This window comes from Peromyscus maniculatus, chromosome 1 (assembly GCF_049852395.1).
Source record: "Peromyscus maniculatus bairdii isolate BWxNUB_F1_BW_parent chromosome 1, HU_Pman_BW_mat_3.1, whole genome shotgun sequence".
NCBI classification, from domain to species: domain Eukaryota; kingdom Metazoa; phylum Chordata; class Mammalia; order Rodentia; family Cricetidae; genus Peromyscus; species Peromyscus maniculatus.
Genome location: NC_134852.1, coordinates 68678089 through 68695587, shown reverse-complemented (window position 1 = coordinate 68695587; position 17499 = coordinate 68678089). Strand labels below are relative to the sequence as shown.

Sequence of the window (17499 nt, the reverse complement as noted above, 5' to 3'; positions counted from 1 at the left end):
AATGCAGGCCTCAGAGAGTCGAGGACACTTTGGGGTCTCATGGATATTGCAGAACTTGCCTTTTGTCGTGGCTGATCTGGAGATGTGACAACTACTGTATTGCAGATGGTAAGTGCGATGAAGAAGTCAAAAACATCAGAGAGCTCGGGCGAGAGGTGGGCCAGAGGGTGCTCCTGGTGCCTTGAAACGGCGAGGCACCTGTCACACTCGCTCACCTTCTCCAACAGCTTGGGGTCAGGAGTAATGTCTTTCTCCTGGGAAGAAAATAGAGCTGCATAGTGAGTTCGACCCAGTAACCTGCTAAGTGCTTTGGTACTTAACTATTTAAGTACACTTGAATTTATTATAAGGTATGAATAGAATTTTATTGCATTATAGACATGTCACTTTGCAATTGTACATTATATGTAACTTCAATTGTATAAAATACTGACATAGTGAAATAAATGGATATATTATTATTATTATAATATGTGAATATACTTCTTAGGAGATAAAAATAAGATATACTATTAGTCTAGAAAAACTCAAGCAGTCTGTTTATCTCAGTGCCCCACAAGATAATATCTACCTTTTGAAAATCATGGTTCTACATTTCCTTGAGATATCACCTCTTTACATTTAACTAATTAAAATAGTTTACATAATCAATATATTTTATATGAAAATTGACAGTTTTCTCTCAAAGCCCATCATATGAATGTTTCTACAGTTTAAGATTATACGAGAACACATTTTAAAAACCATCTTCAAAAGCTGGGTGGCGGTGGCGCATGCCTTTAATCCCAGCACTCAGGTGGCAGAGCCAGGCGGATCTCTGCATCTCTGGGAGGTCGAGCCCAGCCTGGTCTATGGAGCAAGATCCAGAACAGGCACCAAAACTACACAGAAAAACCCTGTCTTGAAGGAAAAAAAATCCTCAAAGTGGATGGACATACCGTAATTATCTGCACACCCTTTCTCACTAGATATTTAACTTTCATCATTCTGCTGGTATGAGTAACATATTGGTAAACTTGTTACAGTAATTGTTGACTGAGGGACTAAATTGCTAGGTCAGAAAGGTTGAATATTCATGTACTCTTGATATATATTGCAGAATGCTAGAAGGAAAACATGTTCCAATGAAGTCTTCCTCTTCACTCCCAGAGCCTTCCTTTCTTTCCTCGTGACAGATATGAACCCAAAGATTAACACCCACAATTCTAGATACCTGTACTTAAATGGTAGCTTCTATATGGGTCTAGAAAGCGTTAAAAGAATGAGACAATCCAAAGTGAGCACAAATGATTTTCTCTTTGTTCTTAAAACACTGCAGAAGTCAAAGGATCTTGTCAGAGCCTGTTACTCACTTCTAGAAATTTCTCTGCCTAATGACAGTGGTCCATAAACACATTCACTACTGACAAGACAAGAGAGAAATCTGCTTTGTGCTCATCTAATTAAAACTTTATGGGGCAGGTAATTGGCTCTGCCTTTTCACACATGTCATCTTGTTCTGATGTTTTGTTCATTTCATTTGGCTAGGCTTCCTCTTTGTCACCCTCTTTAGGTGGCTCACTTGGCAACCACCCAGCAGCAGACGCCATGGCAAAGAGGCAGACTAAGTGTTTCAAGAAAGATACAATGGTAGAGAGAGGGGTTGGCCAGAGAGCTTCTGCTCAGGGAGCTCAGCCAAGCCTGAGCTTATTTGTGTGATTGATTAAAAAGAGAGAATTTTGATTATCAGAGACAATGGGCAGTGGGAAGAATGCAGGATGACAGGCTGCCATCCCTCCAGGAGGGCCACACACAGCCTGCACTCACCATGGGGCTGCTGAAGGCAGTGTGCTTAGACCGCATGCTGGCTCTCTTGGCCTCAACCCGACTGCCTGAGCGCCGGTGGGATTTGATACTTTGGCTCTTGTGATTCATTCGGATGCTCTGATGGCTCCCAGTGCTGCCACGGTGGGTTACTGTGCCCACCTTAGGCACCACTTCCTCCTCTTCTGAGTCCACCTCTTGGTACCTGGCCAGTCGCTGGGCTATGGGGACAGGAACACAGTGTAAGACATCATGGGGGCAGACTTCATCAATTCAGGGTGTTGGAGGTTCTGCGATCCTCTGTCCCAGGGGACACCCCATCCTCACTCTCTAATGGTATGGCTGTACTTAGTGTCTGTTTCACTGACGAGGGGCTTTGGAAAGTTCCTGCCACATCCCTATTTACCTGCACTCTCCACGAACTCACTGAGTGGGCACACCCGAAGACAGTGGAACTTTTTGGCTTTATGGTAGTGTTTAATGACATTCAGAATCTTTCACAGGTAAGAATACCAAGTCCCATGTCAGAGAATTTAAGGAACTTATTAAGGTTCTACAACACAGGAGAAGGAAGACGAAGGTGGCACCCAGGTCCAAGGAGTTCCAAAGCCTGGCACAGTGGCTACACTACCATACTCAACCAGACTTGGACTCCCAACTGGTCTTCTCTTCCAGTATAGCTTAGATATGTTTTGGTCTGGTAAAAGGCAGGGCAGACGGCAGGCCTGCCAACACAACAGGGTTCCTGAAAGATTCCCTGCCCTGGGGTGCCAGGGCATTCTCCATGTGAAGTGGAGGCTATGCACCACTGTAGATGTCTTGCACATGGCCATGTGGGTGAGGGAGCTCTCTACATGTACCACTGGACTGTGAAGTGCTACTGGTCAGCAAGGTTCACTCTCTTGAGACTGCTCAGGTGGCTACATATAGCTAGAACTGGGCCCAGCCAATAAGGCTCTGTCCACAAGGATCTTGACTATGGTCCTAAGCTTCAGTCATTGGGAGCCACTGCCCGGTTAGGATCCCCACATCCACATGGGTGCTTGGAAAATGGCATGAAGAGGAGCTCACACCACAGTTTCTAGCCAGTGGCTCTCAACAAATCTTCCCAGGTTTGCCAGGTTAGGATGACTCTCTGAGTCATGGGTGAGCAACAAGGAACCTCTTCAGAATTACTCCTTCAAACCAAGTATTTAACCAGAAGTTCAAGTGCCAGCACAGCACTTGGTAGCAGCCTAATATCAGTGGACTTCTGAGACATGCCCAAAGAAGAGGGTGCCCATGGCATTAGTCAGCTGTGGGAGCCCACAGACATTTCCTAGTGAGATCTGAGCTTGCTTTACCCAGCAGGGCTGCATAAAGGGGATGGACTGACCATGAGCATGGTTACCAGGTATTTGGAAGGGTCTGCACTTGGCTGTACTAATGGAAGGTCTTTTGCTCCACCCCTTGCCATTCCTTTAAAAAACCCTTTAGAAGAATCAGAAGGAGCTGGTGGATTAGGATCCAGGCCCTCCCAAGACTATTCTGTGTTTCTATCTGTCTCTCTCCCCTCTATATTTCTATCTAAATCTCTTATCCCTGAGGAAAAAAGGTGGGGGCGGGTCCCCTACAGTCAGCCATATGAGCAATTCTTTTCTATTAATCATCAGGCCTTCCTTCAGCGATGAGAAAAACAGGGATAAGGAAGAAGCCACCTGCCCACTGTCATCAGGCTAAGTACTTCTCCACAGCAGGATGCCAACATCCCATCTGTTTTCTGGTGACGTAAGTCCCAGTGTGCTAGCTGGATGGCAGGGAGGAGCAAACTCTGGGCATGTAATTGTGCCCACTTTCTGGCACTGTATATTGAGTTGGCTCCAGCTTGGAGAGGGACAACCTGTAGCTCTCAGACCTCCTCCTTCCCTCTGAGGCTGTGGAGCCAGGCAGGAGCCACTGCTGTTGTACTGTGGACTGAGGTTGTTTGTGACTTTAGAGGCCTCAGAGAAGCCCAGACCTAGGCCCGCAGCCAGCTAGCTATAGGTTATCAGGCCATGAAGCGAGAGAAGAATATGCCTGTAGTCTCTGTGGCTGGCTCTGGCATGTGAGCTGGGGCCCATGGCTCAGATTTGTATTCACAGTGAGTGTCAAACCATGGGCTGAACCAACTGAAGATGATATGTATCCAGTGCTGGCACTTCTGCACTTCATGTCATGAAGATTGTTCCATTCCTCAAATGCTTTACTGTGTCCTCTGGAGGTGACAGAACCATTTAGCATTTGACTTCTATGATTCTGTCCTATGGAGTCTCCGATCCCAACTTTATTTTGTTAATTGTGCTATTAATATTATCTTTGATTGACAAATCAGAACTGTACATATCTACAGGGTATAGATGTTTTGTTCTCATATATGTATAACATGTACTATACATGCACATGAAGCTAATTAATATATCCATCACCTCACTAAGAGGAAACATCAGCATCGATTCAAGGCACTGCTGTGCAAGAGATCTCAAACCTGCTCTTGTCTATCTGAAACTGAGTTCCAGCTTTCAGGCTACTGTAAATACAATGCCTGGGAGTAGACTCCAGTCACAAAGCTGAGCAGTTGGCAGGGGGATGGGTAGGCAAGAGGGTTAGAGTGTGAGGTATGGACAGGGGAATGAGGTTAGGAAAATAGACAGGGCAGATGGGTAAAGGTATGGAAAACACCAGTAGCAGTTTATTTGGGGTGCAGGCAGATTCCTAAGCCTTCTGCTGTACTGTATACAGAAGACGACACTGGCCATCAAGGTAATTCTTAGGTGCTGGAGAGATAGCTCAGCGGCTACAGATGTGGTCATTCACTGCCTCCCCCTTTCACCCTTCATTCTCTTTGGCAGTGTGTGTTCCTTTGTTATTCTTATCGGAAAGAAGGGAATTCCATTTGCAAAGCAAGGGGGCTTTAGCGCTGCTATTACTCCAGAAATATGGCTGTTTTGCAGGTATCCTTATCATGTTTTTTCCTCTGGTCAAGGGACTTAGAAAGCTGATGGCTTTCCCTGAGCCTTCCTTTAGCAAAGAAGGAGGCAGCAAAGGATAAGGAAAGGAGAGACAAGAGGCGGGGCTGCCTGAGTAACCAGAAGGGAAGAGACTCATTTCTCTCAGGCTGCAAGGGACATTGTGTTCCAAGGCTAAGAATGCAGCGTAAAGTACACAGTGCCCATCTGAGAATTCTCGGCTGATAGCTGGAAGATAGCTGAGTGTCCACAGAAAAATCTCTCTCTCCCTCTGTGGGACAAAGTAAAGCCACCGCAGAAACTAGCACTTCAAGGGTGCTCTGCCCGGCTGCTGTGCTTGTCTGACAGAAAAATGAGCCAAAACAGATGCGTATCATTCCAGACACAGCATCGAGCAGGGCAATGTCAGCTCACTCTATAAATAGCACCAGGCTCCCAAGTGATCGCCAAGGATTTATCCTTCCTTGAAAACCAGCAAGTCCTGTAACTTGTGGACGGTTTCTCATCCCTCCTGCCTATGCAGCATCGGAGAGAGCAGCTTTCTTATCCAGCCCAGACTGGAGGCCTCTGTCCTCACACTCACCATTGGCATCATGAGAATATTCTATGCCAGATACAGTGCATCTTCGAAAGACCATCTTGTTCTCAGTTAAAGTGCCAGTCTTGTCTGAGAAGATGTATTGTATCTGCCCTAAGTCTTCTGTGATGTTCAGAGCTCGGCACTGAAGCTGCGAATCTGTCTCTTCATCATACAGTTCTATATCTTGGTTAATGAAGTATACTTGGCACACCTTAACAATTTCAATGGAAACATATAAGGAAATCGGGATCAAAACCTAGAAGACAAAGGCACACAGAATGAATGACTAGGAGAACCAGGGAGCAGTGGAGTTAATCCAATCGACTCAAATCAAAGGACAAATGACCAAGGAAGCAGGAGCTGTACTGTACCTTTAAGAGTTTAAATAGGTTGGCTTAAAGTCACTATTGGAAAAGGATTAGAGTACTGGCAAAGAGCTTAAACTAGAATAGCCTAGGCTGGTGCAATTGCAGAGCGGAAATCCACTCCTATGTCTGGAAGGACAGCGATGGCCTGGAGACTAAGTTGTGCTTGAGAGGGGCTAGGAAAGGAAGAGAGAAGAGAAGAAAACAGGCACAGTCAGAGTACTCATGAGCAAAGTGACCTCTAACCATAGCAGCACTCTCCCTCAGGTTTCCCCTGGGCCCCAGTGACAGGAGCTGTCTATTACCCAGGGATGTGTCTAGTCTAGGGGCCAGCCATGAAATGAAAACAGTTGTTTCAGTGGCTGGTTTTATGTTGCAGGACAATTTTTGTGATCTCGTGCAATAGAGAGCAAATGGAAGATAGCTTGAGAAAAATACCCAGTTATGGTTTGATCATTCAAGACCAACCTTCTGGAAAAGAATGTTTATTTGTAGAATCACAGCACTGAACTAACATTTATGAGCCCAGAATATTATATTATGACTAACTGGGGTCTCTTGGTAAATTAATTATGCTAATAAGACATCAAATATTATCCTAACTCAAGGCTAGAACAAAATTTGCATTTACAAAAAAAGACTACTCTGGAATGTTAAATGAGACCATTTTCCCACTGTAGGGAGCACTTGTGATAAGAGGCAAGGATTTCTCAGGCAAGGCTCAACATATCCTCTGGTTACTCTGTTTTCAGAGGGGTTAGTGGTGCCCCTCACTGCCCCTTAGTGCTCTGGGGTTATCCTTACTCTTTAACAGACCTTCCTGGGTGCTGCCTCTCAGTTGCAGACAGGGAGGTGCACGAATGCACACTACTGCTACTGAAAACCAATGCTGATACATGCAGCAGCATCGTGATCAATCCTGGGAGAGAGTCTCATCTGCAGAGATGCTGTGAATGAAGTAGCTTGGAGTTTGGCTCATAGCAAAGTGTTCATGTTGGTTTCCTAGTGTTTTGTTTTGGTTTGGTTTTGGTTTTTCGAGACAGGGTTTCTCTGTGTAGCTTTGAGCCTTTCCTGGAACTCGCTTTGGAGACCAGGCTGGCCTCGAACTCACAGAGATCTGCCTGCCTCTGCCTCCCGAGTGCTGGGATTAAAGGTGTACGGAGTACAACATCAAAATAACACATTTGTGTCTGGGACACTGGTGAGGGATACATGTGGATTTTCTCCATTGGTGTCTGAAAATTTTCTGTAAATCTAAAAGTTATTCCCAGATAAAATTTCTTTTAAAAGAGTAAACAGAACTAAGGGTATAGTCCAACAGTTAGATACTTTCTCTAGCATGTGTGAGGCCCTTTCTTCAATCACAGGCTAATAATAATGATGATAATAATACCAATAATAAAACAAGGAAACATCATCAAAAACTCAATGCTCAAGCATCACTTTAAGAAAAGCAAAAGAGAGCGTCAACTTGAAAATCACCAAAGAAATAACCTACAAACAGAGAATAAAAGGCAACATGTATTTGTGATTCTTCAAGATGCAAAGGAAATTCTTATCAAGACTTTTGAGTTCCCATGAGGAAAGTAAAGTAATTACCGTATAATACTTAGTACTGTTACCTGCAGAACTATTATCATTGTCAAAAATGAGTAAACCGCAGCCGTGGCTGGGGATAAGGAGCTGCCATCAGACTCGGGAACATCAAACAGTGCTTTTTTCTCTTGATAGCGCCGTACCCACAATCCATGTCCTGTGCATGTTCAAAGAGAGGCATCATTCATCTGACAGGAAAGAAAGAGTGCTTCTTGGGAAAATTAAGACAAATTTAAGACTGTCACTGTACATGGCATGTTTGGTTCACCAGCTTTCTTTGCCGTAGAAGAAAGCATAGCACATAGTATTCTCGGACCCGCAGGTACATAGCTGGGAAGAGTGTACGCTTCACGTTTTGCTCACATTGAGAGTGTCTTAAACTGTGTGTGGTACCACACACCTGTAATCACATCACTTGGGAAGCTATGGTAAGAGGATCAAACATTCTAGGCCACCCTGAACAACTTAGCAAGCCGCCAACCACACCTCAAGGTTCCCTGTTGATGATGCTAAAGGGCACTACACTAGTCATGATATAGAAACTGCCTGTGTGCTGGGAGAAGGATTTCACCATGTGGGTGCCACAAAAACACAGTCATGAGCTGCTTAGTGAAAAAACAGAAGGACCTCAATACTGTCAACATGGTTCTTTCTTGGAGATCGAGCTTTCTTGGGTTACAGATTCTAAGAAGTCAAGAATTACATATGTTTCCTCCTGAACTAAGTCCCACACCTATCTGGTTACAGAAACCTTTTGGTGTTCTAGGTGGCTCTGTCTTTAATCTCCCGAGATCATGCTTCAAGACCATGTTATACCTGTCTGGTACATGCTGCCAGCTGAGCAGGGACAAGGTGGAAGTCAAGTGCTGGAGCCTCAAAACACATTCTTGCAAAGCTTATGTAAACTTTTGGGCCCCTTTTTAGAACACAAATAGTTGTTTCCTCTTTTTGTACAGCTACATTGGTATATGTGTGCTTCGGCTGTTGTTAGCTTGGTTCATCACTATTGCTGACTCATTACTGGATTCATTACTTCTACTATGATGGATTCATCCTCCCATCCAAGCAGTCTTTAACTTGGAAAGGAGCATTACTCTGCCAAGCTCCTTCACTTCAGTGTGGCCACACTGATGCTGATGCAGACACTCCTGGAATCCAAGTCAATGAAAATGGTGCATTTGACCTTTAAGGTGCTAGGTCTAGTGGAGTCAGGATAGCCTCCCCCAGATTGCCTGTAGACTGCTCAGCAGTCTACTTCACTGGGGACTCATCTTAAGAAACTTACCAACTGCTGAAAATAGAGACATACAAACAAGGAGAAGGACACACCAGAGGACATCACAGTTCATCTGCCTCTCAAGCTGGCTGCGCTTGTAGCGGGGCCCACTATTGTTCAGCAGGGCTTTGGTTTCGTGTCCTGGAGAGGAGGATGAAGGGGTATGGAGTATCAGTCTCCTAAAGACAGGGGTCAATGACTGGATCCCACCAAGCAATTGTGCTGGATTACAGCTCTTTAAGAACTTTGGTCAAAATAGGATGCAGAATGAATAGGCCATTATAACAACTGTGAAATGAATGGAAAGAAATATGCTAAAAATTAAAAAAAAAAAAACCACCAAAAACTCTATTGGGTTGAGGTACTATTATAACAATCCCTGTTTTTACACTTCTCTGTTTTCCTAAATTTCCCAATTTTCTACAATGGGTATAGACAACTCTTGGGATCAGGCAGAAGTTAGGAAGAAATGTTGGGGAGCATCCAGCACAGTGTGGTGGTACACAGTCTAAGGTTTAGCCTGTGCCTACCTGCATAGATGACAATGCCAGCCACCGCTTCTGTGTTCCTGATGGTGCATCCTCGAAGCAGCAGGTTTTCCTTATGCAGTCCAGCCTTCTCCCCATTGCTGTGGATGCTGTGGAGGAACATGGACCATTGCATGTCACATGGCTGCACAAGCACTTCCAGAAGGACCCAGGGAAACATGGCTGCTGGACAGGGAAGGGTCCAGAAGGCTCCAGCATGAGTTCTTGTCCTTGTGGGTCTCCACAGCAGCTGAGAGGAAGCTGCTTGATTAGCAACTGGGCACACAGAAGAAGCCCCAGCATGCTGCTTTTTATCTACTTTGCATGGGACTAACAGGGATTGACTGCAGAGGTAAGCTGACAAGGATAGTCTTGCTGGGTGATTGCTCTCACATCTACTCTGCCAGAAATGCTAACACTGTTCAGTGCCTTGTGTTATCACAAAACACAAAGGCCTTGAGAAAGGATGGCATGGATTTTTGACAACATTGAGTGTGTATCCATGTGTGTCTGTGTCTGTGCTTCTGATATTTGCATGTATGCCAACATGTGTATATAGGTACCAACACAGAGGCCAGAGGAGGACATCAGGTATCCTGCTCTATCACTCAGTCTTATTTCCTTGAGACAGGGTCTGTCACTGAACCTAAAGCTTGTCTTTCAGCAAATGCAGTTCTCATACTATTTCTGTTCTCAGCCTCTGCCTCCAGCACTAGTGTCACAGCTATGTGTGGTCACACCTGATTTTTCCATGGGTACTAGAGATTTGAACTCAGGTCCTCATGTTTACATGTTCTCTTATCCACTGAGCCACCTCTTCAACCCTTGTATTGGTGTCATTTTACATCTATTTTTATGAAGTTATTAAGATATTAACATATTCAATTTGAGGTGTGTTTAAACCTATGAGTGGTACAAATTGTTTCAGTGCTGTATAGATCCAGAAGTAATGTCCAAGTTTAAGCCATTTACTTTAAAAGGTGTCCTCTTGGCCCAATGACCAGTGCTGGCCAACTGAATTTACACTAGCACTATGCTGTGACAGACCCAGAAGCCCAATCAATATACAGGCCACCTGTCATCTTCCCATACCCACCACAGGCATCCTTGTCCCTACCCTCCCTCCAAATGCTTCTGCTTGGCAGTGCTCTTACAGAGAGACACACGTGAGCTGCAGACATAAATACATTTTCCATTGAAGAAGAGACTCTAAACAAAATCAAGACTAAAATGCTCGCTGCATTTAAATTTATGGTAATTAACATAAATCACCACAGTGCCAGTTTTTCTGCAGAGCATGTAGAAAGGGACACTCAAGGGACTATCCAATCATCCCTGTGCTGACGGCTCACACCAGCAAACCCAACACAGAGGCTCAAGACTGAAGCTAAACATCTAGAGATTGGGCAGCTACTTAAGAAGCCCTGGCCCATTACTGTCCCAGGGAGAGAACTGCCATGCTGTGTCTCTCCTGTGACTGTTTCTCTAGGGACAGGTGGATATGGGAAAGACTTCTCTGGGCAGCTGTGAAGAAGAATCACCTGTCATGCTTTCTAGGAACAAGATGAGCTCAGCAAAAACAAAAACAGTATTTCAGATTTAACCTTCTTTGATATGACATGCAACTACCTCCAGCCCTCCACATCGGTGAGCTTTGCACTTGCTGGTTCAGCCAGCTTATGGGTGGGTGACACTGGGGGTGACAAAGTGTCTGTAGTGAACATTTGTTTTTCTTGTTATCTCCTGTAAAATACAATATACAACTATTTACACTGAACTGTTTTTATAAGTCATATCACTTAGAGTTACTATAGTTAATATGCAAACATTATGTCATTTTTTATATAAGGGAATTAAATATCTATGGTATTCACAGTGAAGACTTCTATAATAATTTCCATGGTACTGAGGATCTAAGAATTGTCCTTCACCCTCTCTGTCTCTCTCTCTCTCACTCACTTTCTCTCTGTGTGTGTATCTCTGTGTGTCTTGTACTGAGGATTAAAGCCGGGTCTTCAAAATGCTAGGCAAGTGCAACTTGTGAGCAATATTCCTGATTCCTAGACTTATGTCTTCAAATCAAACCAACTGGGAAGAGAACTTAAAACCAGAGGTTGTACCGGCCTATGTAAGGACCATAGCTGCATGAATAGGCAGCCAATGTGGGAGCACAGACACACTCCCATATCAAAGGTGGAAGGAAGAGTGAAGAGACTCACCTAGTGGGCTCAGTATTCAGTAGCTGCTGGGCTGCCCTGAACTTCTGAGGCTGAGTGCTCTCATCAACAGTAGAACAGACACAGGCATGTGGCTCAGTTACAAAGATGCTCAAGAGGAGGAGAGCCCACCAATCTGCCATCAGCACCTGCTTCTTAGTTATAAGCCCAACTATGTTGTCCCTAGAATCCATGTGTTGAAGTCTCAATCCCCAGGACCTCAAGATATGACAGGGTCTTTAAGAAAGAAATTAGGTTAAATAAGGTCATTTATAAAGGACGGTCTCCACCACAATCTGACTGGTGACCTTCTAAGAAGAGATTAGGACACACACATACACAGAGGAATGGCAACGGGAAGACATGGGGACAAGCTGGCCAGCCACAAGCCAAACAGAGAAAGATTGAAAGATATCAACCCACCAACACCTTGGCCTCAGCCTTCCAGGCTCCAAACTGAACAGATAAACCTCTGTCTTCAATCCTGTCCTTTTGTGGTACTCGTCCTTGGCAATCAAGCGCATCCTTTAATGTTTAATCTAGGCTACTTGAATGCACTCATCTAGTTCTAGTCCTCGGGCTTCATGACTTGTCTAAATATGCTCTTCTAAATGAAAACTCTGGAAGCAAAACTTTATGAAGAACTGACTGATAAGATCTAGTGACCCTGAGAAACAGCAGTGCTCAGCAGATAAATGTCTGATTCAGCTTTTCGCTATCCAACTCTAACTCTCTCTAACTCATTTGCTATTGGGAACGTTCATCTGAGTGTAGTGTATGAGGAAAGGTGAGTACTGGCTACCACATACATGCAGACATGGGCCAGGTATAGGGGTAGAAAGCCATCCAGCTGCACAGACACAGTGGGACAAGGCTTTGATGCTCAGGTAATGCCCACTGAGCCCTGCAGAGCAAGGAGCAGCAGCTTGCATAGACTTCAAGTCAACTGTTTCCCCAGGGTAGCTAATCTGTAGCACTCAGACACCAGGGCCCTCAGTCTATTCTGGCCTGCTGTAGTTCTATAACAACCTGTCTACAAATGTGTGATTTGAATGCCTGTCTTGCTTTTGTATCATCTCAGTGATCAGACCTCAATATTATAACTTATTACAAAATACTATAAATTTTGTAACTCAAAGCATTTTTTTCCACCAAGACTAAAGTGCTGCCCCGATTCAGGTTTTGCAAATTTCTCTGCAGGAGCCTACAGGCCAGCCTTGCTGGCCTTGTCATCCTCATCTCAGGACATGCACACACCTATGTGTATGCATGAGCACTGTGCTCCTCTGGGAGTAAGCTTTGCAGGCTATGTACTTCCTTTGCAGGCTTTCTGCTCTGGGCACCATACCACAGAAATGTCTTTCCCTCCTTATGTTGGTTTTAGCATAGAGGAAGTCTCCTTTACAGGGTGGGTTCAGTTTTACAGCATTCATGTACATCCTCTCTGCTAAGCTTCTAGGCCCCAAACCAGGATCCTCATGTCTTATTACATTTTGTACCCTGTTGTCCCCCTCAGTACTTGGTAAATTCTGACTGCTGCCTCAATATTGGCTTTCGGTTGGATCTATTGGGAGGGAGTATCTATCTATGCCAGAGAAGTAGATAGAAGCAACAGAGGGTAAGGAACCAACTTCATGCATCTTCTTGGTCAGGGAGCACTGATTGACTTTGTCCCTTGATCAAACAGAATTCTACCTAGTGGCTTCTCCTGCCCTTGAGTTCATGGGCCTTGTCACGATGATAACACAACTGCTTTTGATTCATTATCTATACCATGCCTGACAGATCCCTGTGCAGATAACTGTACTCTTACTTCCATAAATCACAACTGCTTTTGATCCAATATCTATACCATGCCTTACAGGTTCCTAGGCCCCTCCATCCCTGTGCAGATAACTGTACTCTTACTTCCGTAAATCACAACTGCTTTGATCCAGTATCTACCCCATGCCTGACAGATTCCTGGGCCCCTCCATCCCTGTGCAGTTAATTGTACTGCTACTTCCATAAGTCTGAGAACTCCATCTGCACCTACAAGCACAATGACTGGCACCGGCAAGAAGGATATAATGACAGGTAAATGATAGATAATGTCTGTAACTGCGGAACCACAGGCAGACTTTCCTTTGATATAATACATTGTTCAGGTTTTTGTTTGTCTAACTTAAATACATGTGAAAATTACCAAACTGCTTTGTGTCGATGTTCCATTTTCTGAAGGGATGATTATGCCCATTAAGGTAAATGAAAGCACCCCAAACATTGATTAGTCTAGTTAATATGATTACAGTTCACCTTAAAGTTTGCTTATTGCCACTGAAGCTCTTGGACATGCTTTACACAAATCTCGCTCTCAACACTAGCCGGGGGAGGATAAGGAACTGAAACATTTCAATAGTTAGGAATGACCCTGCTGCTCTATCTCATGGGGGGAGGGGGAGGTTTGAATGAGAATGGCTCCTGCAGACTCGTATATTTGAATGCTTAGTCTCAGTTGGTGGACTGTTCAGGAAGGTTCGGGAGACATGACCTGGTTGGAAGAAGTATGTGGTCTCACTCTCTTTCTTCCTCTTGCCTGAGGATCAGGATGTGAGCTCTTAGCTACTGCTCCAGTGACTGACTGCCTGCATGCCACCATACTCCCCCAACCATAATGAAAATGGACAACCTTCTAAGACTGTAATCAAGTCCCAGTGAAATGATTTCTTACAAGCTGCCTTGGTCATGCTGTCTCTTACAGCAATAGAACAGTAACTAAGATATCAGGTAACAACAGTCCCTGCACTGGTCATCCATGAGGGTGAGGTGGCTACCCTAGTAAGCAGGCTGCACTTCCCAGGGGCATCCAGCAGCCACCCAGATGCTGAGATATTGTATCCAGCTCTATGACATGCAGGCAGGACAGCTCTGTGGATGCTTACTTGGGGGCAAGAATGGTAACTGAGAGAGCAGAGTAGCTAGCTACACCTGCAGGGGACAAATAGGCTTGAGGCAAAAAACTGCCCAAGACACACAAAAAACAAACAAACAAAAACTCTATTATATTTTTAAAGCAACACAACAAGAAGATATAGCAATTATAAATGTATCCAACATCAAAGCACCCAAACATAGAAGCAAATACATGAAGATTTGAATGGAGGAGTAAGCAACTGGCTTTACAATGTGAAATGAATTTTATATCAGACAACTAACCAGACACCCAGTCTCTTTATCTTTTATGGAAACATGACAATATGGTCTCAAAGATCATTACATGTGGGGCTGAGGAGGTGGTTCAGTGGTCAAGCCTGCTTACTACTTTTCTAGGGAACCTGAGTTTGTTCCTCAGCGCACATGTCAAGGCTGCTCAAAACTACCTGTAATTTCTGCTCCAAGGGATCTGACACCTTTTGGGCTCTGTGGGACCCACACACATACAGATGGTAGATAGATAGATAGATAGATAGATAGATAGATAGATAGATAGATAGATAGATAGATAGATAGATAAAAACCACATACTGTGAAGTTGACTGGACATAGCTAAACAGAGGCTACCAGAGCCAGCTTTCTCTCTGTTCATAGGGATAGGCAAGGCTTAGACCTACTCTAGTGAGAGAACATTGGAAATAGCTGAAAATGGTGGAGAATGCTGATATTTTCAGCTTCTGAGGATCTTATTAGAGCTTAACTGTAGGGACAGATTTAAAGAACACAGTGCAGTGAAGTGCACTTGAATTATGAAGCCTCTAATGCTTAACCTGCAAAGTACTTCATATACTGCAACATCCATTCATTTAAAGTACAAAGCTCTGTCTTTAATATTCAGAGCTGTCAAATCACCAGCAACTAATTCAAAACTGTTTCCTCCACCCACAAAGAAACCCTGCACCATGACCAGTCATTCCCCTCTCTAGGCTATACTGCTTTCCCCGAGTGCTGATAACCTCTGATTCCTGTTCTGTCACTATAGATAGTCCTGTATTTCCTATCAATGGAATCACACACTGAGGCAAATACCACCCTCTCTACACAATGGCTTCTAAATCACGTGGTTCTTTAACTTGCTTCTCAAGTCAACCTGAGGCTGAAGGAGCAGTCACACTACCTACAGAATTAGATCAGAGCTCAGAAATGCAGGATAATGTTCCTACAACTACCAGCTCTGACAAGGGTTGGGGAGCTAAAACCCTGAGATACATTTTCTGAGTGATAATGGCTATAGATCCGAGTTTGGATTAGCTGGTCCATAAAAGGGCAAAATCTGCAGGTATGCATGGCAATGGGATTGGAGGTAACCCATGGCTCCCTGGATAGTATCTTCAGTCTCATAGATGCTGAAGTGAGACCACCCTGGGAAGATAACAGGAACACCTGAGTCCCAGACCAAGGAAGTAGTCCTGTAGCTGATGTACTTTGTGAGGTAGCCGCTGATACAAGGATTAGGACCGAGATAGGCTCAGGCTTCCCTTCTCTGGGGAAGGATCAGGAATTCAGCACAATCAGGCCTGCTCCTGTGGAAGGTACACCCCTCAACCTGGGTCCCCTGGTGATATCCACTTACCTGCATCCATACCCTCCCTTTTATTATTCCCAAGAGCAGCTTCAGTCTGACTGGCTAGGGTAGAGCTTCTCACTCTGCAGTGTCTCAGAGTTGCAGGAAAAATTCTGGGATGCTGCTGCCTACAGCTCACCTCCAAAGAACTCACCCAAAGTGAGCACTGGTGGAGGGGTCCATTTTGCCCCACAAGACATGTAGCTGTCTACCATGGAGACATGTAGCAGGGGTTCCTCCTCAGAGTGTGAACCATGTTGTACTTTCAGCCTTCAAAACTGTTACATAAGCATCTTTATAAGCACCCAGCCTCAGTTATTTCATTACAGTAGAGTAACCAAGAATGGGATAACACAATTGCTGACCCACATTTTCCTATCAATCAGTCATTCTGCTTTACGCATGTGCCATCCCCTCCAACTCAGAAAAACTCAAACCCACCTTCCTGTCACCTATAGTTCTTTCTGAGACACACAACAAAGACAGACAGTTCTAGCCACTTTGTGAACTAATCTCTCTCCTAGGGTCCATCTCCGATCTCCTGACCCATCTCATCTGCTGCTCGGTATTACCCTGTTGTAATGATATTAACAGCAGTTGCCAGAATGACAGTCGTCAATATCTAGCAGGCGCTAACCATTCTGAAAACCTTCTGTGCATTGAATGAGCTTCCCACAATGACCTGAGGGCTGTCCTAAGATTATGCCCACTTCACCCGGGACCCAAGGTTATCTAGAAAGTATGATCTCCGGAACCTGTCAGCTTCACTGCTATGAGGGCTCAAAAGGTAATTCATTTCCTGAAAGGCTGCAGGGAAGGGATGGAAAGTAGCTGATGAAGGATTCAGTCTTCTTTAACATGAACCTAGCCCTATCGCAGGCAATGAGTATATCTGTGCGTGTGAGTACTGTATCACTCAGATGCCTCCTTCAGGACTCAGCAGGAGATAAAAGGGAACAGGGCAAAAGGGCAAAAGCCTTTGGGAAAGGATCTAACCTCTATTCGTTCTTTATTGAGTTGGCAACATGAAATTACCCCATGGAAAGAAAGCACATAGAACATGTTCCCTAGAGATTGCCTTCACCTCCTTTAGCATCACTGAATGTCAAGACTCCTTAACCACCTGGTACATGCTCTTGCAGCTGACTTGGCCTGGGAATTCATACAACTACTAGCAGCTGGTTAAGCAGACTAGAAGAAGATGGGCTAGAAGTCAATGAAGACCAGAAAACCCACAGCAGACTGGGTGTGTGGTAGTTGAGCATTAATACTTCCCTTTAGGAGTTTAACCTCATTGGTTTTTCAGAGAGGTGATCTAACTACTTCCAAGTTCTGATCATCAGGGCAAGTCCAGAAAGTAGCTGCTTCATCTCCAGGTCATAAATGCACTTCATGTTTTACTGTAAAGCTTTTGCTACTACACCCCAGTGCCCCTGTGTGTGTGGGTTGGGCATAGGTTGTAGTGCTGGATACTATCAGCAAGCAAACCTGCACAGCAATCTTAGAGATAATGCCCATTTTCAGGAGTCCATTTGTGAGGGGAAACTGCTCTACACTGGACAGTGCCATCACATGGATGCTCAAGAAGCTAAGTTTGTGAGTTCTGCTCTCACAG

The 17499-nt window shown here is 44.5% G+C and overlaps 1 protein-coding gene across 4 annotated transcripts in view; it reads right to left on the bottom strand.

Moving 5' to 3' along the window:
• Atp10a (ATPase phospholipid transporting 10A (putative)) overlaps nt 1-17499 on the bottom strand; it is a 168618-nt gene that overhangs the window by 33426 nt on the left and 117693 nt on the right. For all 4 annotated transcript variants that reach the window (XM_076543967.1, XM_076543974.1, XM_076543969.1 and 1 more), the window contains exons 5-10: nt 9135-9241; nt 8614-8745; nt 7355-7485; nt 5371-5623; nt 1807-2024; nt 60-254 (exon numbers count right to left, since the gene is read on the bottom strand). In XM_076543967.1, the coding sequence (XP_076400082.1) occupies nt 60-254; nt 1807-2024; nt 5371-5623; nt 7355-7485; nt 8614-8745; nt 9135-9241 (1036 nt within the window). The remainder of the gene's footprint in view (nt 1-59; nt 255-1806; nt 2025-5370; nt 5624-7354; nt 7486-8613; nt 8746-9134; nt 9242-17499) is intronic.